This window comes from Triticum aestivum, chromosome 5D (assembly GCF_018294505.1).
Source record: "Triticum aestivum cultivar Chinese Spring chromosome 5D, IWGSC CS RefSeq v2.1, whole genome shotgun sequence".
NCBI classification, from domain to species: Eukaryota; Viridiplantae; Streptophyta; class Magnoliopsida; order Poales; family Poaceae; genus Triticum; species Triticum aestivum.
Window position 1 is genome coordinate 3,760,703 of NC_057808.1, and position 25,702 is coordinate 3,786,404.

At 43.6% G+C, this 25,702-nt stretch overlaps 2 protein-coding genes and 1 long non-coding RNA gene across 6 annotated transcripts; 1 reads left to right on the top strand and 2 right to left on the bottom strand.

Moving 5' to 3' along the window:
• Positions 1-1,799: 1,799 nt before the first annotated feature.
• On the bottom strand, positions 1,800-7,280 carry LOC123119032 (HIPL1 protein). Of its 4 annotated transcripts, none has more exons than XM_044538674.1 (8): positions 6,907-7,280; positions 6,642-6,802; positions 5,398-6,201; positions 5,099-5,315; positions 4,453-4,631; positions 3,832-4,073; positions 3,237-3,659; positions 1,800-2,114 (listed from the first exon to the last, which is right to left on the bottom strand). In XM_044538674.1, exons 1-7 carry the CDS (start codon positions 7,028-7,030, stop codon positions 3,266-3,268), a joined length of 2,121 nt encoding a protein of 706 aa, XP_044394609.1. In that variant the 5' UTR covers positions 7,031-7,280; the 3' UTR covers positions 1,800-2,114; positions 3,237-3,265. The 4 variants fall into 4 exon arrangements, with proteins under 4 accessions (XP_044394609.1, XP_044394607.1, XP_044394608.1 ...); XM_044538672.1 differs by having other exon boundaries at positions 1,800-2,123; XM_044538673.1 differs by lacking the exon at positions 1,800-2,114 and adding an exon at positions 2,178-2,512.
• A 9,846-nt stretch (positions 7,281-17,126) lies between these two features.
• LOC123124055 (ent-kaurenoic acid oxidase 1) lies at positions 17,127-19,616 on the top strand. The gene is made up of 5 exons (XM_044544761.1): positions 17,127-17,803; positions 18,317-18,466; positions 18,538-19,059; positions 19,146-19,264; positions 19,373-19,616. The coding sequence occupies exons 1-5, from the start codon at positions 17,138-17,140 to the stop codon at positions 19,467-19,469; spliced, it is 1,554 nt and encodes a 517-aa protein (XP_044400696.1). The 5' UTR covers positions 17,127-17,137; the 3' UTR covers positions 19,470-19,616.
• Positions 19,617-22,914: 3,298 nt separating this feature from the next.
• LOC123119033 (uncharacterized) lies at positions 22,915-25,035 on the bottom strand. Its single transcript, XR_006458397.1, has 2 exons — positions 24,542-25,035; positions 22,915-24,445 (listed from the first exon to the last, which is right to left on the bottom strand). It is a non-coding gene; the product is annotated as an uncharacterized lncRNA (long non-coding RNA).
• Between the last annotated feature and the right edge of the window lie 667 nt (positions 25,036-25,702).

Here is a 25,702-nt window from a genome sequence, read left to right on the forward strand (position 1 = left end):
AGAACAATGTACAACGTACATGAGGAAAAGTAGACACCAAAACATATATCAAAAAAACATATTTAGTTATGTATTTGACAAATTTTAAACATGCATAAATAAATTCTGTTGTATATGAAAAATGCACATTGTGTGTGTAAAAAAGTAGACATCAAAAATATTTGAAAAAAAGCATGTTAATTATGTAATTTAAAAGATGTTAAACATGTATTGAAAAACGTTCCTGATGTATACAAAAAAATGTACCATGTGTATTACAAAAATGGATCATCAAATGTACGAATGAAAAGTTTTCCTCTCCTCCCTGGCGGCTGGAACCCTAGTCGCCGCCAGGAGAGACCAATCTTCCAGCGCCGTCCTCCGGCGGCTCCTCTCCGACGGCGACCTCAGTCGTCGGTGGTGAGGGGGGTCGCCGGATCCACGTGTGTGGATCGTTTTTACTCCCCCGTATTCTAGGTTTTTAGACTGTTCATCGTCTTGGCTTTGGCGATGACGATGAAGGCGCTGAATAAAGATTCTTCGGATACTTCCCTGACGAGGCAATCTGTAGTATGGTTGGGGATGGATTTAAAAACCAGTCTGTTCAAGTAAGGATGGCGTGGCGGCGACAGCATCCTCGTGGTGGACCTGTGTCCTGAGCTCCGTCGTTGCGATGGCGTTTGCTCCAGTGTCGGCGCGGAGCTTGGGAGGTAGTCTAGGAGCGGATGCAGATTGTGGTCTGCATCAACGACATCTGGAAGACGGAACGTGTGCTGGGTTTGTGGTTCGTGGATGGCAGGTTTGGTTTCCTCCTTCGGCGCCTTAGTCGTGGTGGGATGCCAGATCTGGAGTTCGATGGCGTGTCGGAGATGTTGCCCTGGTCTGATTCGTTCAACGGCAAAGGCTTCACTCTTGGCGAGCCACCTTGAAGGTCCGCAAAGCTGCATATCAGCGATGGAGTCGCGTCGAGCTCGGTGAGGAGGTGATCCGTCATTATTTTCTTTGATGGCTGTTGTGGTGGTGCCGAAGGCAGGTGATGGGCGTTGGTCTCAAGCTCAGAGATGTTTTGTCATGTCGGTCTTTACGTGACTTGTATTTTAATCTTTATGATATGAATGAGACACGTATTACCATGCAAAAAAAATGTACAAACGAAAATAGACATTTATTGAATAAAAAAGGAAAAGGAAAAAGAAAAATAAAAAGGCAAAACCCCAAAGGAAACCGTAGACAAGCATAAAAAGCGAAGAAAACCAGAGAAAAAAAGGAAAAAACAAATAAAGAAAGTAGAAGAAAACCTGTTGAGAAACGTAGAAATGAAGAAAACCCGTGAAAACTAAAAGAGGAAGAAAAGGGAAATATGGAAATATAAAAAAACCATAGAAACCCGATAGGGAAACATAAAAAAGATAGAAAAGCGATGAACGAAAGAGGAAGAATAAGAAAAAAAAAACAAAGGAAAGCAAAGAAAACCGGTGCCACTGTCACGGACTGTTGTAGGGCAAGATAGACAGTCCTCCATTCTTCCATTGGAGAGCGCTGTGGTCCATCGTATGTGCTGGAGAAAACTGTGCCTAGATCGCTGGAGAGAAAGTCGCGGCGGGCAAAAACGATGGCCCTTCTGACATAGTATACATTTGATTTGGTGCAAGAACACCAACTGCAATGGTGATCAACACCAAGGGGAGAGATAGCAACCAGGGAGACGGTTGCCTCCCTTGCACTGGAATCAAGCTAGGGATTCGATCAAAATTGGACCATGACAATAATAAAATTAATTAACAAACATTCGATGCCCTAACTAATGACCATGACAAGAATGATAGAGAAGGAGCAAATTTGTCTTTGCCTCTTGTCACTCTCTGACGTGATGATACATGGCAGATGACCAGATTCAGTAGACCTTTTAAGTATAGTTGAAGTCAAACCAATACACGACCATACATAGATAGATACATTAATACATAGGTGGATGGATCTAGGCATCATGCATGACCTGGCATACATATACCTACATAAAGAAGAAAAGGATGGATATGGTCCACTTGCATGCATGTGGTGCAGTGGGTTTGGTTGGTTGGTTGGTTGGGGATCCATGCCTCCTTGCCTGCTGCTAGCTAGCATCCTTGAGCTCACTGCAAAAACTACAAGATCAAGCATAATAGTTCCCAATTAATCCCTTAGGACCAAACTAAACATATATAGCAGAAGATTAAGGTTCATGATGCCTTCTTTCCCTGTAAATTAACCTTGGCACTGTGACACAAGAGCTTCTTCGACAATCACAGACCGGTAAAAATAACAGGAGTGATCGTGGTTTACACCTCCTAAGTTTAAGTTACGATCCCCGGCTTCACATTGGTCTAAAGTAACCCCTCCAACTCCGAAAGAGAATCATAGATTATGGAAATTTCTTCAGAAGTTTTCCCCTACTTTGTCCTTGCCAACAAAGAGTTTGAAATACCTCGACCTTTTTCGCGATGATTTGAAGCACTTCCTTTTCCCATTCCGTTCAAAAAACACTCAGTCAGCCCTGTTTTGACCAGTTTTAACAGTTTACAACCGGCCAACATGGAGTTTAGAGTTGTAACTTAGATCAAGTACAAGTTAGGGGGTAAATTGAACTTATCTATCAATCAAAACATATGTAAGCCACGCAATACATTCCTACCAAAGGTTGGTAAGTAAAAATGTAAAATATGATGGACATGGAGACCCACTACAAATAACCAATAATCAATTCTGCTTTTGCAGAGCGCCATGGCCGTCGCCCGTCCCCATGAATGGTATGTAGATTGCTGGAGAGGAACATGGAATATGGACATGAATAGAGTTTCCTTCACTATTTGGCCCTCTTGCAAACATCGAGGTATCCATATGCACATCAAGACACTGATATGAACATATGCCACTGCAACAGGCTGCGTGAGTGTGTGTTCTTGGTAGTGAATTGTGCGTGTGTTTGTCCTCTTGTTAACAACAATATAATGCTACGGACTGGTTCAAGCCTTAAGCAAGAAAGAGTAGAGGTCAAAGGGCCATTAATCAAGGCAATCGAAAGCAAGCCCAGTGGCTTCAGAAATATAATGTATAACGAGGTATTATGCTCATACAGAGATTGATATTTAGTTTCAGAATCTAATCCTCGTAGGCCCATGTGTCATGATTCATACTCCTAACTGTAGAAGCAAATATTGCTGACTTATTATTGTACTGCTAATACATGCTAAAATGCGAGGATTGATCTTACGGCATACCAAGACATAATCGACGTAGTAGGATCCTCCTATCTCATCAAAAACGTGGCGGCAGACAGCAATAGAGCTCCCATTTTCATGCCCATTCCCATTGCTGCTGGCGCGTTTGATGAAGGACCCGCGGGTGCCTTCCCATTGTTCGTCTCAGGTTTCTCTGTCGGGCAAGTGTAGCTGCAGAGGCTCGGCCGGACAACCCGGTACACGCCTTTGCTTGCCAAGACGTAGATGTCCTTGTTGTTATCCTCGCCGAAGGAATATATGTAACCGAGCGACGGGAGAGGGCTCCCAGCGGCGCTGTCACAGGGGATGGGAGAGTTCTTGGAGCAGCTGAAGGAGATCAGACTGGAGGTGTAGTTCCCACTGCCCTCCGGGGTCTCCGTGCCAGTCCACATGGCTGATGCGTAAAGGTCAGCATACAGGTACCTGAAAGCACATCAGCAGATGCATCCAGTAAATACAACTTAAAAAATGTGCTCAACATCGTCGTAGTAGCTCCACACTATCTTCGAGTTCAAAATCAGTGCAAGATGCAAGATGCCTTTCGACGAAGCTTTGATCAATGCAGAGGCCAAGGGTGCTTCACCGAAGCAAATACCTTCCATACAGGCAGGGGTCGGTGGATCCTCGGTAGACATAACCACCCATGATCGACGCAGATCCAATGTTTTTATTGACGTCAGAATGGCTGTATCCCATAATAGGAGGAATGACATTTACGGACTTGAGTGATGTGTTTCCTCCAGGTGTCCACGGTGGATTGTACACCAATGGACCCTCATATATACGCCATCCATAGTTTCCGGCCTTGGAGATCAAATCAACCTCTTCGTATTGGTCCTACATTGTTGGGACAATATACAAAAGGAGTTAAATAACAACTAATTATTAAACACTGTACCAACCTACACCAGAGAAACAAAACAATAGCATGGAAAAATCGGAGGACGAGAATGAAAAGTTGAGTTCTATTAATATTATGCATATCAGACATAACGCTTACGAAGTTTTAACTATCGTGTGCTACATGCCTATCCTGTGCTTACAATGTTATACTGTAAATTGTAAGTGCATGTCAAGTTCAGAAAGATAGTAAGATAGCTATCAAGCTTGATCCCACTCAAGTGCACTACAGCCCCACTAGGATATCGGACCAATAAAACCAATATAAACTTAGCACCTCGCAAGTTAGAACTGTTTTAAGATCCTGAAATGATACCTGACCGGTATCTGCACAGTAGAAGTAGGAAGGCCTGTCAAGATCAAAGCTGCATCTCCAAGGGTTTCTAACGCCCAATGCCCAAATTTCTGGTGCCAAGCCACTATCGTCGGAGAACGGGTTGTCTTTTGGAATGGAATAGTTACCCCATAAGCTTTGGTTAGTGACTTTACCGAGTCCTGAAGATACCAGTGCAAAATCTTAGAAAGTGTTAAGGGCCAAAATAACGAATTATGAATTGAGAGCATATACATAACGCTCTTATATTATGGGACGGAGGGAGTAACATACTACTTCGGCAAATATGGTTCCACTATGGAGGTTTTGAACTAGATTTGACTAGCCCATTCTTTAGACAGGGAAATAATGTGTCCAGTGGTTTCCTTACCAAATACAATTGAACTAAAAGCGATATGTCGTTAAAGAAGTCTCACTGAAGCAGTTAGTTAGAACCAAGAGCAAGAACCATGTTACTCTATAGTACCGACTTAAATTTACTTAAATGTTTCGTAACTGAACCTTTCAATACTAAAACAAATCAGAGCAGCATACAAAGATGCCGCATGAAAACTAAAGGAACTTAAGTGAAAGAGATAAAAATTGCAAATCTAACAAATGACAAAAGACGCCTTCTCGAAGAATTTACCCGGCGTACTGTCGATGTCAAGCCTCATAATTTTCCCCAGAAGCGACTTTTTGTTCTGCGCAAAATTAAAAGGATCTCCTTTCTGTCCACCGTCACCCATCATGAGATAGAGGTATCCATCCGTAGGCCCAAAAAGTATCTGACCTCCATGGTTATTTGTGTAAGGCAACCCCATAGTAAAAATCCTTTTGACTTCAGTTGGATCGGCAGATGTAACCTGAAGAAGAATGGCATGAATAGTGTGAATGGATGAGGTTCAAGGCATGAATGGAAGAGTGTACGTATCCGGACGAGCAAACCTCAGAAACATTTGACGACGAGCCTTTAGCAGAATATTCTGACACAACGACTTGATACTGGCATGGTTGGGCGCCATTATCGGTGCCAAGCTTCGAGGGATCACAGCCCACATCAGAATTGCAGGAACACCTACCAGAACAGCTGGGTGACTTTGTCCTGTCACAGTTGTAGGATGCGAAGAAACGCCCGTTGGTCGCAAAGTCTGGGTGAAACGCCATGCCCATGAGCCCGAACGTCGAGTCAAAATGCACCTGGTCAGTCAGGTCGACAAACAGGCCCGCCTCACTGAACTGCAGCGTGCCGCCGGAGCCCTGATCCGGGACGGTTGCCAGCACTATCTTCCCAGCTTGGGTGCCCAGGAAGACCCTGTTAGACCCATCAGGGTGAGGAACCATGTTGAGGTAGGCGTAGGACCCGTTGTCGATCCTCTCTAGGCATACCCCTTTCGGAGACGCCGAAGGCTGGGTAGCGTTGAATGACACTGTGCTCCCGCTGAAGCACACGGATCGGTTGCTGGGCGCGCCACCAAACGACGTGCAGAAGTCGCTCTCGGACTGCCAGGCATCGGTGAGCTTCGACGATGAGCTAGGCAGTCTCCCACCTCCTTGCAGGGGAGGCTGGAAAGGGGAGTTGTGTATCGTCGCGTCCTTGCAGGTGTCCCAGACTAGCTTGCAGTAGTCCTGTACTGTTGATTCCTTGGACTGATGAGCAGAGGTCGCCGAGGAGGCAGAGCTGCACAGGAACGGAATCGTCCGGATCTTTGGCCCGGCGTCGAACAGCTCAGCAGAATACGGATTGCATTTCTGGAAAAATCATGAAATGTAAGTTAGATTCAGTAGATCTGCTGCCAAGTTTATGGATTGCATTTCTTGAAAAAAAAAGCATGACATATAGGTACAATTCAGTATATCAGCTGCCAGGTTCAGGAACCTGGTGGTAATCCAATTCTTGGTTTGTTAAATCTTAATATCTTTTCCAAGTAGAGCGGTCTCTGTTGATTCATTCAGTTAGTTATCTCTCACATGGGACAGAGGAACCCACATAGCAACATGTGAGGTGCAAGACAAAATCAGCATGCGAATTCGTGTGAACCAGGCGACTGAATTACCAACAGTTGTTGTCATGATGTGCATGCATACTTTGAGTAGTAGAGCCAGGAGACGGTATAACCAACACTATATAATAAAAATAACTGATGAAACGCCCAGCGAGGCAAAGCGTCGAGCACATGGCGGGCACTCACCGCGCAGAGGAGGGACTTGAGGACGGCGGCGCAGGCGGCGTCGGAGACGTTGGCGGCTTGGAGCTGGCCCCGCAGGGCCTTGTCGTCGGCGGCGTCGCAGCAGGTGGCGCCGGGGGCGTTGCCGCAGAAGGCGAGCGTCCCGTTGAGCGGCAGCGGCGCCCCTGATCGAAAGGAGCAAAACAACAAGACATGGACTGTATATAAGTAGCAGAGAGAAGCAGAGGCTGAGCAGCAAGCGACGGTGTGCTGGGTACTGGACACTGACTGGCGTCGGTGCAGAGCGGGAAGGCGCGGCAGGCCGGGAGGAGCATAAGCAAGATCAGGCAGCAGCAGCAACGGAGGAGGACGGCGGCCGGAGGCGGCCGGCGGCCCGTCGGCGTCGTCGGCATCTGAGCTGCGGAAGGGGGGCGGAAGCTGCTCGGCGGCTGTGGCTGGGATCAATCCATGTGCGATGAGACTAGTGTAGTACGTATACTACAAGTGTTTCCCTTTCTTATTGCAGGCAGCTGAGCTGAGGTAGCCTCGCTCGCTCTCCAGTGATCTTATTGCGAGAGTGATCTCCCTACCTCCACTGAGCTGAGCTGAGAGTGAGATCGATTCGAGCATGGGCGCCGCACATGTTTGACCAACCCACTGACTCTGCTGGTCGGATAAATTGCGGGTTGGGTCGGACACGATGGTCGTTGGCTGGCTGCTACTACTGGTGGGTGGTGGGTGGGGTAGGGTGGCTCGGCTCATTGATTGCCTCCCTAGTGTCTTTGTCAAAATTGTCAAACCCTCCCATAGCCAAGCCATGTCAGCATGGGCTTCACATAGTCATAGCCCTTGTCTGATAATTTAACTTTCTATCCCATCTCCTTCAATTCCTTTTTCTTTGATGATGGAAACTTAACCCCTTGTAATTAATTTCAGGTCAAAAATGATTTCTCGCGCTTCAGGTTGGTGGGAACTCAGCACGCCCATCCATCCCCTTAGTCCAACTCTCCGTAGGTCCGAGACCCACCTTTACGAGGATATGACGCCCCGGCATGCCGGTTCCACCCTACTGTTTGCCAAGGAGCCGAGTGGGTCACTCGAGCTAGGCACCACGTGGACGCTGAGAGCTTGTAACCCAAGAAACGGATCTTCCCAGCGACCATCCCGATCATCGGAGAGCACCATCCAAGGCAAGAATAGGGTGTTACCTTCTATCAGAGGGCATGAACCTATGTAAACCGCATGATTCGTGTCTCACGATCCTGAGCAGTGCAGGTGCCTAAATTTGTGGGCCAGGATCGGGCGGTCAACTTGTCAAGTAGGTGCTCACGAAGTTCTATGTATTTAGTTAGGAGTCCGTTCCCACAGCAGTGTGGTCGTTGGAGAAGGTGGATGGAGACCTTACACGGTGGTTTGGCGCAAGGGGTGGCTATTTTGCCAGGAATTGAGGAGCCGAGAGATAGTTTAGGAGTGTGGCCTTTTTTGCGGACGCAGAGTTTCTGCTCCCGAACTCATGTAAAATCGGAAAACATTAAAAAAATCATTTTTTTTGGAAGAACATTGACAAAAGTTCTAAGTGCTTGCAAAAAAATTGTCATGAAATCACATTCCTAAAAGGCGTGGCGAAAAAAACAAAATCGGTACTCTGAAAATGCTACTCCCTCCGTCCAAATAACCTTGTCACAAGCTTATCCCTCAAATGGATGTATCTAGCTCTAACTTGGTGCTAGATACATTCATTTAAGGGACAAACTTTTTCGAACAGAGGGAGTACTTTCAAAAGCATTTTGGAGCACTAAATTTGTTATTTTTGCCACGCCTTACAAGAATGTGATTCCATAACGAATTTTTGCAAGCACTTAGAACTTTTATCAATGTTTCTTCCAAAAACATTATTTTTTTTCTTAATTTTTTTTATTTTCTTTTTTATTTTACTGTTCACTAAGCTCATTTGAGCTCGGGAGTAGAAAGGCACTTTCGCTTTTTTGCCTGCTTTTGAGGACAAAGGGGCTAATTATTGGGATGTTCCAAAAAAAGTTCGTGATTATAGATGTTTAGAGCTAGGTTAGTCTAGTAGAACTACTAATATATTTTTGGCTTTAATTTTTAGTACTCCTTCCGATCAAAAAAAAAGTGCTGTGGCCACTTTTTTTTGCATCGAGGGAGTAGTAAAGAGGATTTTAGAGGAAGAACTATAAATGCTCCAGGCTTGCATGAATTTGTAGCAAGCAGGCAAGAAGGCATGGACAATGGATCCCCATCCAACCCATCCCTTTCTTTTCTTATGTACGCCAGGTCATGGATGATGATACTCAGATCCATCGACCTGCGTATACGTCGTGTATACTATGTGTGTATGGCTGAGTATTGGTTTGACTTGCAAATACTTTACTAGAGGTCACGTCGACTGAATCTGGCCATCTACCATCTGCACAAAGTGACAAAAGAGCAAAGCCAAATGTGCTCCATCGGTCTCTTTCATGCTTGCCGTACCTGATAGCCGTCTACCAATAGCTTGATTCTAATCCAATATTAGTTTCATGCTAATAATCACTGCGCGTTGTTTCTTGCGATTTTTTTTAGACAAACCCCGAGGGTCTTTAGTGTCACAATAGTTTTTTCTTTTTTTGTGGGTAAGTGTCACAATAGTTAAAGGAACAAAAGGAAGATTACTGGGTTGGCCTAACCAAGCCTGACGACCAACTCCTAAAGAAAGGGCATATGCTTCGCGAGGTTGTGAGCTTTGACATTCAAACGCATGAACAAAATTGCAAGTAATAAAATTCCTAGCACGTTCTGTGATTTCTTGGATAATGGCTCCGTAGCTATCATAACTTCCCTTGATGGACTCCACCACAACCCTGCAGTCGCAGGCCACATGAATGTGTTGAACATAAAGATCCCCAGCTAGAAACAAGGCTTCTCGAGTGGCCAGAGCTTCGAGTGTAGGAGGGTCAGAGATGGCACCAAATACAACTGCTAAAGCTCCCAAAAAAATTCCCTCATGATCTCTGCAAAACGGCCCTTAAGCTCCATGTTTACTCCCACGAGAGACCGCCGCATCCACATTAAATTTTATCATATTCACTGGCCGAGGTAGCCATGATTCAGCCTTTGCGTGGGAGGTTGCGCTGCAGTTGTTGACAGTGTATGTATTAGCTCCAGCTCAGATAGAAAGCTTGCGAAGTGGGTCAACATAGGGCTCTGAATCCTCATGGATCTCTTTCCTCCGAGTGCCCCAGATCAACCACAGGGTGAAACCATCCTAGTGAACTCTTCTCGCTAAAGAGAGTCATGAAATTCAGTAAGGCAGGTGATACGTCTCCATCGTATCTATTTTTCCAAACTCTTTTGCCCTTGTTTTGGACTCTAATTTGCATGATTTGAATGGAACTAACCCGTACTGACGTTGTTTTCAACAGAATTGCCATGGTGTTACTTTTTTTTGCAGAAATAAAAGTTCTCGAAATGACCTGAAACTTCACAGAGAATATTTTTGAAATAAATAAAAAATATCTGCGAAAGAATCAACCAGAGAGGACCCACCACATGTCTACAAGGGGGGCGCCCCCTGGCTTGTGGGTCCCACGAAGCTCCACCGACCTCAACTCCAACTCCATATATTCACGTTCGGGGAGAAAAAAATCTGAGAGAAGGATTCGTCGCGTTTTACGATACGGAGCCGCCACCACCTCCTGTTCTTCATCGGGAGGGCAGATCTGGAGTCCGTTTTGGGCTCCGGAGAGGGGAAATCGTCGCCATTGTCATCATCGACCACCCCCCATCACCAATTTCATGATGCTCACCGCCGTGCGTGAGTAATCCCATCGTAGGCTTGCTGGACGGTGATGGGTTGGATGGCATTTACCATGTAATCGAGTTAGTTTTGTTAGGGTTTGATCCCTAGTATCCACTATGTTCTAAGATTGATATTGCTATGAATTTGCTATGCTTAATACTTGTCACTAGGGCCCGAGTGCCATAATTTTAGATCTGAACCTATTATATTTTCATGAATATATTTGTGTTCTTGATCCTATCTTGCAAGTTATAGTCACCTATTACGTGTTATGATCCGGCAACCCCGGAGTGACAATAGTCGTGACACTTCCCGACGATGGCCGTGGTTTGAGGAGTTCATGTATTCACTAAGTGCTAATGCTTTGGTCCGGTTCTCTATTAAAAGGAGGCCTTAATATCGCTTAGTTTCCATTAGGACCCCGCTGCCACGGGAGGGTAGGACAAAAGATGTCATGCAAGTTCTTTTCCATAAACACGTATGACTATATTCGGAATACATGCCTACATTATATTGGTGAATTGGATCTAATTCTGTGTCACCCTATCTTAAAACGGTTGCATGATGAATGCTATCCGACATAATTATCCATCATTGATCCATTGCCTACGAACTTTTCACATATTGATCTTTGCTACTTTACTTTGCCGTTGCCACTGTTACAATTGCTGCAAAACTGCTAATGTTTCTTTTGCCACCGTTACCGTTACTTTCATACTACTTTGCTACTAAATATTTTGCTGCAGATATTAAGTCCTTCAGATGTGGCTGAATTGACAACTCAGCTGCTAATACTTGAGAATATTATTTGGCTCCCCTTGTGTCGAATCAATAAATTTGGGTTGAATACTCTACCATCGAAAACTGTTGCGATCTCCTATACTTGTGGGTTATCAGCAGGCCTCCAAGTATACTCCATGCTGTAAAACAGACAAGTCCATGTATCTGACTTGTTTCTATGATAAAAATGTTTGAAATGTAATAAATTTCGTCCTGTTTATATGAAAATCCGCCGTGTTTGCATGGGTTTCGCCGGGTTTGTTCAAACAATGATTGAAATGTATGCTGCTAGCGTTAGATGGCCGGCTCCCGCATCCGTGTCCGTGGACTGACCCCCCTGTCCGCGAACGGATGCCGGAGCAAATTTGCAGGTTAGGGTTGGAGATGCCCCTTGGGAGCCAGCTTGTGCCCCACTATTGCTTCTTGCGATAAATGAAGTACATATTTGCATCTACTTAGGGACCAACTCATGGCCCATTAGGTACACATAACATCTTAGGCCTCGGCCGAATTCGGGTCCAAATGCACAAATTTATGCAAAGAAGGATTCAAAATTACCTGGGAGCAACAAATCAAGGAGTACTCCTTGCGCGCGGGGGGGGGGGGGGGGGGGGCTCCACAAGGGTCAAATTTGATGGGTTGTGAGTGCGCCACTTAGCGCGCTCTCAGCCGCCGCCACATGTCATGTGTAGGGCGCTCCCTCCCGATTTTCATTTTTATTTTTCTGTATGCGTTTCCAGATTTTGGATGACCTTTTTTGTTTTTTTGTCAGTTTTGGGGGTTTTGCCCGGTTTTCTCTAGGTTTTGGACAAAAAACATTTCAAAAAAAGATTGCGCAAAAAATTTGTTTACCTTTTGTTTTTCTTCCGTGAGAGACACATATTTACTTCTCGTGGAGGCACGGATTTGCTTCCACGTGCCTTTTGAAAAAGAAAAAAAAACATGTTTTTTTGCCACCGTGAGAGGCACACATTTACTTCTCTTGGAGGCAAATTTGCTTCCATGATAGGCACAACAACTGTGCCTCTCGGAAAGGAAAAAAAACACACATTTTTTTCTTCTGCGAGAGGCACCGATTTACTTCTTATGGACGCATAGATTTGCTTCCGCGAGAGGCACAACTGTGCATCTTGGAAAAGAAAAAAAAACATGGTTTTTTCTCTTCTGTGAGAGGAACAGATTTACTTCTCATGGAGACACAAATTTACTTCCGCGAGAGGAACTCGGAAAAGGGAAAAAACACATTTTTTTCATGGGAGGCACATATTTGCTTTTAATGGAGGCACATATTTGCTTTTGAGAGTTGTGCCTCTTCGGAAAAGGGAAAAGAGGTGAAGAAAAAACCATGGTTCCGGTTCGGTTTTTTCATATTTTTTTTGTGTAAAATAGTTTGTCGAAACCTATCAACATGGGATCTAATTCTGAAGATCTCAACTTGAGGAATCCAATGATAAAAATGGTTCAGGATTTGGATGCACGGTTAAAGAGATAAAACATTTTGAATAAACGACTACCAAAGGTTGTGACAAGTGACACACATGCAATATGCCGCTTGTCACAACATGTGGAGGTGGGAGTGACCTTTTCAAAGAGTACTCCTTAGTGATTTCGAAATCACATACTAAAAGTTTCAGTGTGTATTGTGTATAGGTCGGTCTCAACGAGTTACCAAGCCTGATTTCTAGGCCAGACTGAATGCCAACACTTTTGTTTTCTACCGGGCATACCCCATTTTTCATTAACTGCTCACATGACAATACGTTGTCTGAAATACAAACAACACCTAGAGGAGATAGGAAAAAGAGAGCGAGTTGGAGCAGCTGGTAGGAAACCCACTACGAGCAACCGATATTGAATCACTCGGTACATGCAAAGTTCTCAGATGGCAAAAGACAATAGCCAGCAACAACATGCATCCAACATATCCTCAGAACATAGACGATGAAACTACAACACATGAGCGCCACACCAAACATAAGCAACATCACTTCAGATGCTTGCATCAGAGCTTGACCTTGTTGGTTCATTATTTCAACAGTAATCTCAATGGTTGTCACGCGTAGCAGGAAAACCAGATGGAATTCACGTAAGGCAATTTACCTAGGTTGGGCCCCTCATGATAAGGTAATACCCTACTCCTACTTTGATTGTATTAATGATCAGCATCGTATGAGAACTAGTATATGGTGTACAAATGCAGAGGCCGCTAGGATCATGCGGGTGTGAGATTAGATTAATATCTACTAAGCTAGCCCTAGCATTACCTTATTTAGGGGTCAAATGCTAGGGTTTACAGTACTCCAGGGTCTGGCAAGATCCTTCGAGACAACTCGCCTATTGCGAGTCCTTGGTCACGCTCACCTCTGCCTCCTCTCAACATGGGTCGTCGTGCAGTGGCGAAGGGACTAATCATTTTCCCTTGAAAAACACATTTTGTGCACTGGTTTCTTATTAGTTTCTGCGGTTTAAAATGTGAAACAAGTTCTCGTCTGATTTTTGTGCGTTTATGCTTACCATATTTTCTGATTTTTATGTATTTTTTATTTTTTATATTCACATATTTCCTTTTTAGAAATTCCATGATTTTTTAAATGGGTGAAAATGATTTTTTGTTACTTTATTTTATTTTATTTTCATTCTTATTTCTTTATTCATCATGTATAAGAAGTTCACAGTGTTTTTTAAAAGTGGTAATATCACCCGTGGTGTTTAAACTTGCCATCAATGCTCACTTGACACAAGCATGTAAATTCGATGCTAATCTAATCCGCAGAAGTGTAATGCACTGGCGTGGCACTGTATTTTCATAAGCATTCACGCGTGACATGGGACTCACTGTATTTTTATTACTACCATTATAGTTACGTACTTTTTTCCCGCAAAAAAAATAGTTACGTACTTTTTAGAAATACTAATTTTTTTGAGAAAGCTAACAAGTGCAACATGTGCCGCACAAACAGCAACTCATTTAAAACCACACGAGTGTGTTCGTTTATAATATAGAAAGTCATTGTCTTTAGTTGGCATGAGTGGCATATTTGTATGGGTCTGCGTTAGCTAGCTTCTCTTTGTAAGTTCGAGCCCAGGAGGGAACCTTTTCTAATCATTTAATTTCCCTTTTTTCTTACATGTGGGGCCCATTGGTCATGTAGACGTACATTAATGCTAATCAAAATACGGTGTCACATCAACGCATTATACGTCTGCGGATTGGATTAGCACCGTATTTACAAGCTCGGGCCAAGTTCTATAACCAGTTTGGCGTATTTTTCAAGTTTAGGCACTAAAGTGAACATTGGTGGCAAGTTTAAGCACCACTGGTTCTATTACTTTTTTTTAAATATTCATCATTTAATTTTCAAAGATTCACTACGTGGTTCAAAATTTTCAAAATTATTCATCATGTATATTAAATTTCCATCCTTTAATTTTAAAAACTATTTAGCATGTATTTAAAAAATGTTTAGAGTGTATTAATAAATAATGACTGTATATAAAATGTTGTTCCTCATCTCTAGAAATTGTTCATTGTGTACTATAAATTGTTCACCATGTATCTAAAAAAATTTCACCGTGTATTTAAAAACTGTTCATATTTTATTTTTCAAAAATGTTCATGGCGTTGTGTATCTGAAAATTATTCACCGTGTATTAAAAATTGTTACTATGATATTTTAGTTAGCATGTATAGTATCACCGATATGAGGCAACCAGAAAGCCAATTCTTCGGTTGGCTACAAACTGAGTTGAGCTAGCCAATTGTAGCTTTGTGGTTGCCTCGTATCCAGAGAAACACTTGGAAGAGTTCCTAGAAATAAAGTTACCAGATACTTTAGTTTAGTGTGTGCGAGCCATAAGTCATTGGTCCTTGTGTTTATGGAAATAAAAAAACAAAAAATTTGAGTTGACGTTGTCGCAGGGGCTGAGAATATAACTGTAGTATGGGTATCCTCATCATCCATCACACATATTCATTATTACCAATAACAAGATCAACTTTAGCACCTAAGTCAACATGAACCTCAGAGCTAGTAGTAGCAGAGCAGTTACCTTAGGCTCTCGTGATCTCCAGATTCTATTTCATCTTGTACTCTTTAGCTTTCTTCCTAATAGAGACAACATTGAGCCCTCCTGCTTTGGCCTAGGAGCCATGACAGGCCCGCATTGTTACCTCTTAAGATCATTTTTCTTCTTAGAAGCAGCAACATCTTCAAAGTTGGGGAAGCTATTCTTCTTGACATGGTCCAAGTCTTCCACTCCGGGCCTCAAGGGATTGTGTTCATCCTCAACCTCCCCCTCTTCATAAATTGTTTTCCTCGGGGTGAAGAAGGACATCAGTACGGTAGCCACTGTTGGTAGACTTGGGCATAATGGATTGTAGATTTTCCTCCAAAGCAATGGAGGTTTCAAATATGTGTTCCACAGGGTTAGTGATAGCAGGAAAGCGACAAGTAATTAAATTACCAACATCACCATCAGAGGCATAATCAAAGTGAACTAGAAGTTGTTCCCGAATGTGGATTGCCTCTATAGTTATCTGTAGCACAAAAAATAGATGATCGAAGAGTCTTAGAACCATTTCTGACAACCCTAGGGTTGTTAGTGCAGGCCTCCCTGACATGGGTTTTATCAGTATCCATGGCATTGTTTGGATCAGATAGAAGATCATCGTCAACGGGGTCTTCATTGGGGTCCTCAAGGTCATCAGATCCCCAATCCCCACCACCGAAACCAGCCGGTACAAACTATAAAAGACTTGACAAAGAAAATGATGTTGAGCCTTCTTGAAAGTTGACGAGTCTAATCATGCACAAGTTGATATATAGGCCAATAAGGCTCAGTTTGTGCCAATCGGAATGGTGACAACTGAATCATGTCTTAGTGTGATGTGATGGCATTGGGGACACCACCCACAAGATTAGTAAAGTAACCACAGTTTGGAACATAGTAAGTTACTCGTTCGCAGGGTGCCAAAGCAGCAACAAGATAATGCCCTTAATTAGTTAGTTAGTAGATAATTGACCGTGTGTGGAAATGGGGGTATAAATATTTTGGACGTTAGCCCGTGATTTACATGCGCATATTAATAAGGTTTGTATAAAAAACGATTTCATTTGATGAACATTTATTTAGAAGTCATTTATCGGCTTATCAAAGACAACATTATTTGGTAAATCAATAAGAAGTGAGCCTGTTGAGGCGGTCTTAATGGAAACCAATGATGAAAATCAAAGATGGGGGCAATTCAAAATAAAGAAAGAAAAGACATACATAATTTTAGACACAAGACGAACGCATGACTAAGCAGTAAGGATAAACAATTAGGCATCATTGGTCGGGCTCAACATTGGACCAATGACCTAAAATGTTACATACTAGATGATACCCCGCGCATTGCTGCGAGAATCGGTTGCAATACATTTCAATGATATTTGATGTGTGGAATAAAGATATTTAGATTAATAATACCTGAACCAAAATTTTAAATAGATACAACTTATCGTATTTGATTATATATAGTTGTAAAATATTTATTGATATAAGTACAATAATAGAATAAAAAATATTTTTCCGGTTACATGTGATGGTGGGTCTTTCCCGATGCATAGTTGCATGTTGAGGTTATCCCATCCATAATGATTTGGCGATGTGGCATTTTTGCATGTTAAGATAAATAAGTTAATGAAGATCATTCTCTTAAGTACTATATAGGATTTGCTTATAGAGGGAGTATCAGCGAGTACACATGGGGCATCCACCGGTCGGAACAATAACACTAGCTAGCTAGCCATCAAGCGCAGCAGCCAAAATCACTTGTGTACTCAATGCAAGCAGCCAAAATCGGTTAAGCGAGCATGCGTAATTTTGTTCCCTTGTGCCTCCCCACGGTAATGGATCAGCAGCTCGGAATCCATCCCAGCCCACTCTCGCCCTCGCCTATATGTATACCTCACCTCCATGGGTCATCGTCTCCAGTTCTCCAACAAGATCAGTCCATCTATTAATGGCGATGGTGGCAGCAGGCGGAGGAGGAGGTGTACTGGGCGAGTGGGGCTGGTGGCTGGGCCTCGTTTTCGGTGCCGCCCCGCTGCTCTGCCTCGCCGTCTGGAACGCCACCGACGCCTGGTACCGCGCTGCCTTCTTCCTCAAACACGGCAGCCAGCGCCGCCTCCCACCGGGCCACATGGGCCTGCCCTTCCTCGGCGAGACGCTCTCTCTGATCTGGCACTTCAAGCTCGCGCGCCGTCCTGACGAGTTCATCGCCGCCAAGAGGCGTGCGCACGGCGGCGCCGGGGCCGGCCTCTACCGCACGCACCTCTTCGGCTCCCCCGCTGTCATCGCCTGTTCGCCGGCCGCCAACAAGTTCGTTCTTCAGTCCCCCGACAACTTCGGTGCGCGGTGGCCCGTGCCGGAGCTTGTGGGCATCACGTCCGTGGTGAACGTTGAGGGTGCCACCCATGCCAGGCTCCGCGGGTTCATCACCGCAGCCATCAACCGGCCGAGCTCGCTTCGGACCATCGCCGCCGTCATGCAGCCCCGCATCATGGTGGCGCTGGCCTCTTGGGCCGACATGGGGACCATCGTCGCTGCCACCGAGATCAAGAATGTAAGGTTTATTAGTCCCATCGTATTTTTAGTCGATGTTCGACCACACATTTGACTAGTAAAATGTTAATGCATGTCGTAAAAATTATATTGTTTAATTCGTAATTGTTTTTACTAATATTATTTTTGCTATGTATAACTTATATTTTATAAGTTAAAGTCATGGTAAAAAATATGACCTAAAATACAAGAAGAGCTAATAAATCAGAATGAAGGTAGTAATCTATTTTTAATTAAGGTGAAGAGGGTAAGAAACTAATCCATTCATAATCGCTGAAGTTGTGAATGTGCTCCAGGCACACTCTCTATCTAGGCTCTGAGTTTGTGTTCAGATCCATGCATTTAACTTCCTTTCTTTTTGTTTCTCAAAACGAACAAAATATTTGAATATGAAACTTTGCAAGTTAGCGCCATGCGAGTACTATAATGTGCATAAATGTTTCTTGATGCCAGCTCACGGTGTGCTCACGTTTTCGTCTGTCTCTCAGCATTGATTTCTCTCTAAATTGGACAGGTGACGTTCGCCAACATCTGCAAGATGTTCATTAGCATGGAGCCTTCTCCATTGACGGAGAAGATCGACAAGTTGTTCCGTGACTTGGTTGCTGGCCTTAGGTCATTCCCCTTGGATTTTCCAGGGACAACATTTCATAGTGCTCGCAAGGTATTATGTTATGTTTGCTCTTTCTACAAGCTGTTTTCAAAGTGTACTACTAAATTTAGCGGCTTGTGTAGTGTCGTCGGAAGCTAAACGCTATCTTTCGAGAGGAGCTGGAGGCGAGGAAGAAGGTGGGCAGGGAGTGTGATGATCTCATGGGTGGGCTGATGCACATGGAGGACGAGCAGGGGAGGAAGTTGAGGGACGAGGAGGTGGTGGACAACATCGTCTCCCTCGTCATCGCTGGATACGAGTCTACCGCCAGCGCCATCATGTGGGCTACCTACCACCTCGCCAAATCCCCCGTCGCCCTAGCCAAGCTCCGGGAGGAGAATATGGCGGTGAGCAAAAGCAAAGGGGCATCGTCAATGATCACCCATGACGACCTCCCGAATATGAAGTACACCGCGAAGGTAGTGGAGGAGACAATTCGGATGGCTAACATATCGCCGATGTTGCACCGTGTGGCGAACAGGGATGTGGATCACAATGGGTACACGATACCGGCGGGTTGGTCGGTGGTAGTGTGGGTGAGGTCGCTGCACACTGATCCCGGCAATTACGAGAACCCCCTCACCTTCAACCCTGACAGATGGGATGTAAGTTTCTAGTTAATCTTCTCATTGATCACCATTTTCATGCATGCAACTAAGTTTCATCAATCCTCAATGATATGAACCTGTAGGAGCCAGCAAAGCCAGGGACGTACCTTGTGTTCGGAGGCGGCTACAGGATCTGTGCTGGCAACATGCTCGCTAGGTTGCAGCTCACCATCATGCTTCATCATCTCTCCATTGGCTATGAGTGAGTTAAAATCCTACATAGCCACCGAGATATATGAGATCCTGTTTATTTGCTGAATTTTCTTGTGGCATTTTGATCATAGTTTGACATATGAGCATTTTGTTTCAGATGGGAGTTGCTGAACCCTGATGCAGAGATTGATTACCTCCCAAACCCAAGGCCAGCGGATGGTGCAGTCATGTCCTTCCGTAAGCTTAGCACCTGATCAAGATGTGATCAATGACATTTCTCTCTCATCTAAAAATAAACCATTGTGGTGGTTGTGGTGCACACATTGTAGTTAACAAGATGATACCCCACACGTTGTGGCCATGTTTTGCAATATATTTCAATGAGACATGATTGTATGGAATATGAATATTTGGATGATAACATGATAACTAAAGCTGAAAATACTAGATATACAGATTTGGAACCTTGACGGTACTCTCTGACCATCCTTATATTCAAATAAATGAACTAAAGGTTCATAATTCATATCACTTTTGAAAATATAGCTCATTTGGTTGAAGGGCATTCCTAACCAATCCCCCATAACCGGTTAGTGGAGTATATTTAGCTTTTTACTCCACTAACCGGTACCTAGCCGATCCCAATCCGTCTTAACGGAGTATAAGTTTACTCCACTCCCTAAAAATTTCCCTATTTTTACTCCTTTTCTTCACCGAGTAAAATAACGTGGCTCTCCTCTGCTGCCTCTGCCTCCCATCCCGTGCCGCATCTTCGCCCCCGCCGCCCTTCCTACCCCTCCCCCTCCCCGCCGGCACCGGCCGGCCGCCGGTGAAGCCCTATAGGCCTCTGCCGCTGTCTTCCACCACCTCCTCATCTAGCCGTCGGATTTGGCGTTTCCGGCCACCAGCGGCTGCACCTTGCCATGGATTAGCCGGGAGGCGGCCCACACAGCCCCGGCAAAGCCTATGCGCCGCATGCAGGTGCCGTCTCTTCATCTAGCCACTCTAATTGCTCCTGTTGTCTGTCCGCCAGCAAGTACACGACGACCGTCGCCCGGGCTCCGCGCTCGCGCACCGGCTCACCTGCTTGCAGCTGCCGGTCATACAGTGCGACGACTACACATGGCAAGTGGTGCGCCGAGTTTCTACCACACCGCAACATCCCAGATGGGTGTTCTTCAAATGCACAAACGATGGGGTATGTGCTTGTTTTGATTTGGTTTTTCTCCGGATTCGTTTCAATTTTGGTAGCTCATTGATGCTAATCTATGTGCGTAGGATGATGGATGCTAGTTTTGGTATTGGGAATAAGAATACATCGATCTATTGATAGCACGAAAATCAGTAGATGTTCGTGCACTTGTTGCTAGAATTGAGGCTAAACATGAGACAAGATGTGATATTAGAGAAAAATTAGAGGGGAAGCAATGTCTACTTCTTTAGAATCAAAGAAGAATGAAGTATGCAAGATCGAGAATCCACAGATCAACAATAAAGGCATCGAGAAGATACTAATTAATCCAACTAGTGGGAGCAGTTATGAAGTTGGATATTTTCTAAAATGTCTAATTGTGGTTCTTGTTTTCTTTGGTCTTACTCTTCTAGCAAAGAAATGATGAATTATTATGTAATCCAATGTCGCTGAATGATATAAAGAAGCAAAGAAATGTGTTTCGGTGGCCGAAATTGAAATGCAAATGAAAAAAAATTACTCCGCTAAGTTTAGGGGATCGGCTAGGTCCGGCCAAAACTTAGTGGAGTATATATACTCCACTAAGCCTTTTACTCTGTTAACTTTTAGGGGATCAGTTAGAGTTGGCCTAAGAGGACCGGATGATACCCTAAAGGTTCCAAAATTGCCTCTCTAGAAAATACATATGGTTATTCTGTTTGATTATTGTATAGTTGTAAAATACTTACTTGATATAAATAGCATAATAGAATGGCAATTAGCTATTGAGCTCATGGTCAGGTGATGTACTTGCATGTTGAGAGAAATAGGTTAATAGGGACTGACTATTTACATATAGAAGATTAATTCTGTGATGCAGTATGAATGATCTATCAGAAGCGCATCTATAGCCTATGTTTTCTTTAAAATTGTACTGCTGACACGGCATTTTCTTGTAAGAAAAGTTAGTTATGATGGGACATGGATTACCTCCTTTCAAGCTCAAATGCACCTGCATAAATAGTAAATTTTAAAAAATGAAAAAAATCACATCAAAAAAATGTTCTAACATCCGACAAAACTTCACCTTCAAAAGACATCCGTGGAGGCCTGTACCGATAAAAAATTGAGACTCAAAAAGGCGCATTTTGGATCACTTATTTTTGGCTCTTCTTGCACACACCTCTATGGATTTCTTTTCGTGGCGAAATTTTGCATGATGTTAGAACACTTGTTGATGTTCATTGACAAAAAAAACAGATTTTTTGATACATTTTAATATTTTTAGAAAGTTTACTGATTATGTGGGCGAATTTGTACTCACGATGAGAGTAACACTAGTGGTTATGATGGCTCTCTGTAATGGACAATAAATAAACCATATAAATACAAGTCCATCTAAGTAGCAGTATCAATCACGAGAAATCGCATGTGGACATGCAGCCACGCGAGGTCGTTATCATCACCACTCCTTTCTTCGTGATTCGTGCTACTCCAATACATGGATGCCGTATAACATTTTCTAGCCAGCGTTCACGAACTGGTATAGTTCTCATATTGCCTCTGCGCCCCCGATAAATGGCCGACATGGCAGCCTCACGCATTGAATAGATGGGTGCGTTGATTAAAATTGACTAGATCAACGCGCCCGTCTATTTTGATGATAGAATGATAGTGACTTCTAACAAAGCCTATCATAAATGAGCGGATGCTACATGATCAACTACTCAACTTATGAAGTCCTTAGAATTCGGTTGTGCTTCTAGGCAAATAATGCTGCGAGATAGCATTTTCGCTCATATAACTGCTCACAACTTGCAAAGTCTGTGATAGCACATGGCAGAAAGATCTAACCATCAAAGCAGCAAATTTAACAAAATATGACATCTCTGGATTATCCATAGAAAGTGAGACCAACATGTAAATTTTGATAGTAAACTGATTGATTTCTGAGGCCTAAAATCCGTTTGGACCCATTCAATCGATTTCAAGCCTATATATGAAACTATAAAATGAACTGCATGAGTTGTACGGTAAAATCAATGTAAATGCAACCTATCCAGATTCAATATCAATTGACTCATGACTGTTATGTAGTAGCAGCTATGTGTTGGTTGTGCACGCCATCTCTTATAGTTCTTGTACCATTTAGTGTACGGATGGTACATATATGTTAGAACAATTATTGACTGGTCAATTTATTTTGTTAATCAACATGTTGCACATATCAAGTTGTATAAGCTTCAGAGATAGCATCAAGTAAACTGCAAGATGTAGCTTAAAATAAGATGCAAAGAAATACTTACCTTTCCAAGATCAGATTGTTCGAATATCAAGATTTTTTTACAAAGAGAAGTAAACTTTTGGAACGTTTGAAAAAACACCAGCTTTCAAAATGCATATGAAGATGTGTGTTTTTTGATCGGGGTGGTCCATAATTCTATACAGCCAGTAATGCATTCAAAGGAGCTTAGTATACTGGGGAAAAGTATTCCAAATAACAGAACCTGTAAAATGACAAACTTGTATGCACAAGTTAGCAGGTAATCTCATTGCTGTATAAGCTTTTTCTTAAACAGAGAAAAGCGTCGAAGGCGACAAATTCATCCAGCTCAAAAGCATAAAGAAAAACACCCTTGAGATTTAGAGAAGAGAGGAGAGAAATTACATGGCACGTTCTATACCTATGAGCTGAACCAAAACAGCTAAAAACGGGTTCAATGGAACGATTCAGAACCTAATGAGCTACATTATGAGCAATACCATTGATTTCCCTAGAGATGTGAAACACCTGCAGCTGCAATTCTTGGGTGGTCCTGTAGAAATGCGCAAGATGCTTTCTGACCGCCCAAGGAACAGTGTCAGCAGTGACATTCCTAGGTGCCGCCTCCTTGGCAAGGGTGAGATTATCTGTGAGAAAAGTTGGCTGCTAGACCTGGAGGAGCTGGGATATGTTGGCTGCAAGAAGAAGTGTTTGCGCTTCTGCCTGGAGTGGTGAAGAAGTGGCTGGGGTAGATGCTTGAATCTGTACCTGAATGTTTGCTTCTTCCTGCAAAAAACCGAGAAAAAACACCAATGCTCGTGGCTGTGTTGCCATTAGTTAAACCCAAGATTTTTGAGCTTTTGAAAGATACACCAGAGTAGATCTTAGCTCTTGAAAGAATAAGGTCAGTTCTAATGGTGTATCCCTGCTGCAACCTCACAATAGCCATTGCTGTCATACACAAGCATAAAAACCAGTTGGTACATCCAAATTCAGATACAAGAAAATCAAGACAATCTGTAGGCTTAATTCTGATAGGTCTGATATGGACATCTATATGAACTTAGAGCTGGCACATCAAAATGAATTTCTCTATATGGATGCTTACGGCAAAACAAAAACCATTCCCATACTTATTTGGAGAATATACGATGGGTGAATCTGCATAGATAAATTTAACTTACAGCATGATTAGATCAACAAATAAATAATTTTAGACCAGAATTAACAACCGTTATCCATTGAAGATGGGAAACTGAAGAATTCCCAAATGCGCCTAAACTGAAGAACTCCCCAAATTGAAATGCCAAATCAGTACATACTCCTCACTAAGAGGCAATTCTATGGCCAGTGGCATCATGCAGTGGCCCTGATTGTATTAATTTCTTCTATCTTCTGAATTTAATACGGGCGAGACGATTTTCATTTGAATGTTGCTTTGGGTACTTAGGGAAAAAAATTATCCACAGAATTGGACTTTGCTCGTTTATTAGTACAGGCAGAAGATGTCGAGGCTTCGGCTCCCCCTACGACGGAATGGCTACATTTTTTTGCGCATTGTAATACTACTTTTCTAATTCACTTGTTCGATACAGCAGCCTGATATGAATACCAGAGGAATATATTGTTTAAGCAATTTGTGCCGTAGTAGTAAAATTGATAGCAAAACACGAAAGGATAATGTGCGGAGTAATTACCTGTCCAAAAGCCATTTGAGAGATGATGAACAGCTGAGCACAAAAATGGACAGTAGGAATCTTCATAATCTGCCCAAATCAATTGTGCATAAACATCACCTGCACATATTTTTGTTGGCAGAGGGTATGAATATCTTTTATGTGAGACGAAATGAGGACATTGTAATTGTTTGATGCAATTTAGAGGCAAAATACCTTAGCATGGTGCTGAAGAAGATGAAGATGCGGGAGTAGTGTGTGCATACAGTCAGGGAGGGCAGCATTATATAGTACCACTGGGCATAAGAAAGGTTTGCGAATTTACCAGCCATGAATGAATAATACGCCATGATTGCGAGCTTCAAGGAGAGGAGAGCAGTTCCAGCAGAGGAGGGCCATGATTGCGAGCTTCAAGGAGAGCAGAGCAGTTTCAAGAAGGGGAGGCGCCTGCCATTATCTCCCTCGCCCCCACATTTCTTGCCTTGATCCGGATCCTGCTCCTCCGATCGCTGGGATCGACCGGATGCATTCGATCCCATCCGGCCGCACTGGCTACTCCTCACGACGCCCCACCTTTCTTGCCTCGATCCGCATCCTCCTCCTCCGGTCGCTGGGATCGACCAGATGGATTCCGTCCCATCCGCACCGGCTGCTCCTCACCTCCGGTCGCTGTTCCCCTCAGATTCGATCGGGATTGGGAGAGTGGAGTCTTTTTTATTTTTGAGGGAAGGGGGAGTGGAGTCGAAGCCGTCTTGATCGCGAGTGGATGGACCACACGCGGTCGCAGGCCTCTCTCCTTCGAATGGGCCGCCCGCTCGCCGAAGGCCCAATGCATCAGAGGCCTCCGTTTCGGTCCGTGGAGCAGCAGCCCACAGGACAGCTGGGCTAGTTAAAATAGACTGCGGGACAGATCACATTAGAAACGAGATCTGACGGCCAAGAACTCCCAGATCAATAAAACGGACGGCTGAAAACCCAAATCGCTGTGAGGGCAGGGATTAGGTGCGGTTATACTCTCCTTACTTACACGGTAGTGCCAACGGCTAGCTGCACCAGGCAGGAACGAGCCGCGCGTTGATTACACCTCAGCAATAAAGGCTAGCTGCATGCGCGTTGATTCAGGAGACACAGCTCCATGGCAAGAGAGAGCTATTTGCACCAAGCTGCCAACCAAACTAATAATAGGTCATGAAGCATTGGCTGAACTAAACAAACATGTTGATAATCAACTGGTGGACATTGCAAGCTACTCCCTCCGTTTTTCTGTCTGCATATAACTTTTGTCTAAAGTCAAAATATCTTTACTTTGACCAAAGTTATAGAAAAACGTGTCAACATTTGCAAGGCCAAAGGGATATCTTTAAATTAATTATGGAA

Coding starts and splice junctions, on each gene's coding strand:
- LOC123124055 (XM_044544761.1), top strand. CDS start 17,138: ATGTATACCTCACCTCCATGGGTCATCGTCTCCAGTTCTCCAACAAGA. Junction 18,467..18,537: donor CATTTCATAGTGCTCGCAAG/GTATTATGTTAT, acceptor CGGCTTGTGTAG/TGTCGTCGGAAGCTAAACGC. Junction 19,060..19,145: donor TCAACCCTGACAGATGGGAT/GTAAGTTTCTAG, acceptor ATGAACCTGTAG/GAGCCAGCAAAGCCAGGGAC.
- LOC123119032 (XM_044538674.1), bottom strand. CDS start 7,030: ATGCCGACGACGCCGACGGGCCGCCGGCCGCCTCCGGCCGCCGTCCTC. Junction 6,202..6,641: donor TCAAGTCCCTCCTCTGCGCG/GTGAGTGCCCGC, acceptor TGATTTTTCCAG/AAATGCAATCCGTATTCTGC. Junction 4,632..5,098: donor TGACATCGACAGTACGCCGG/GTAAATTCTTCG, acceptor TGGTATCTTCAG/GACTCGGTAAAGTCACTAAC.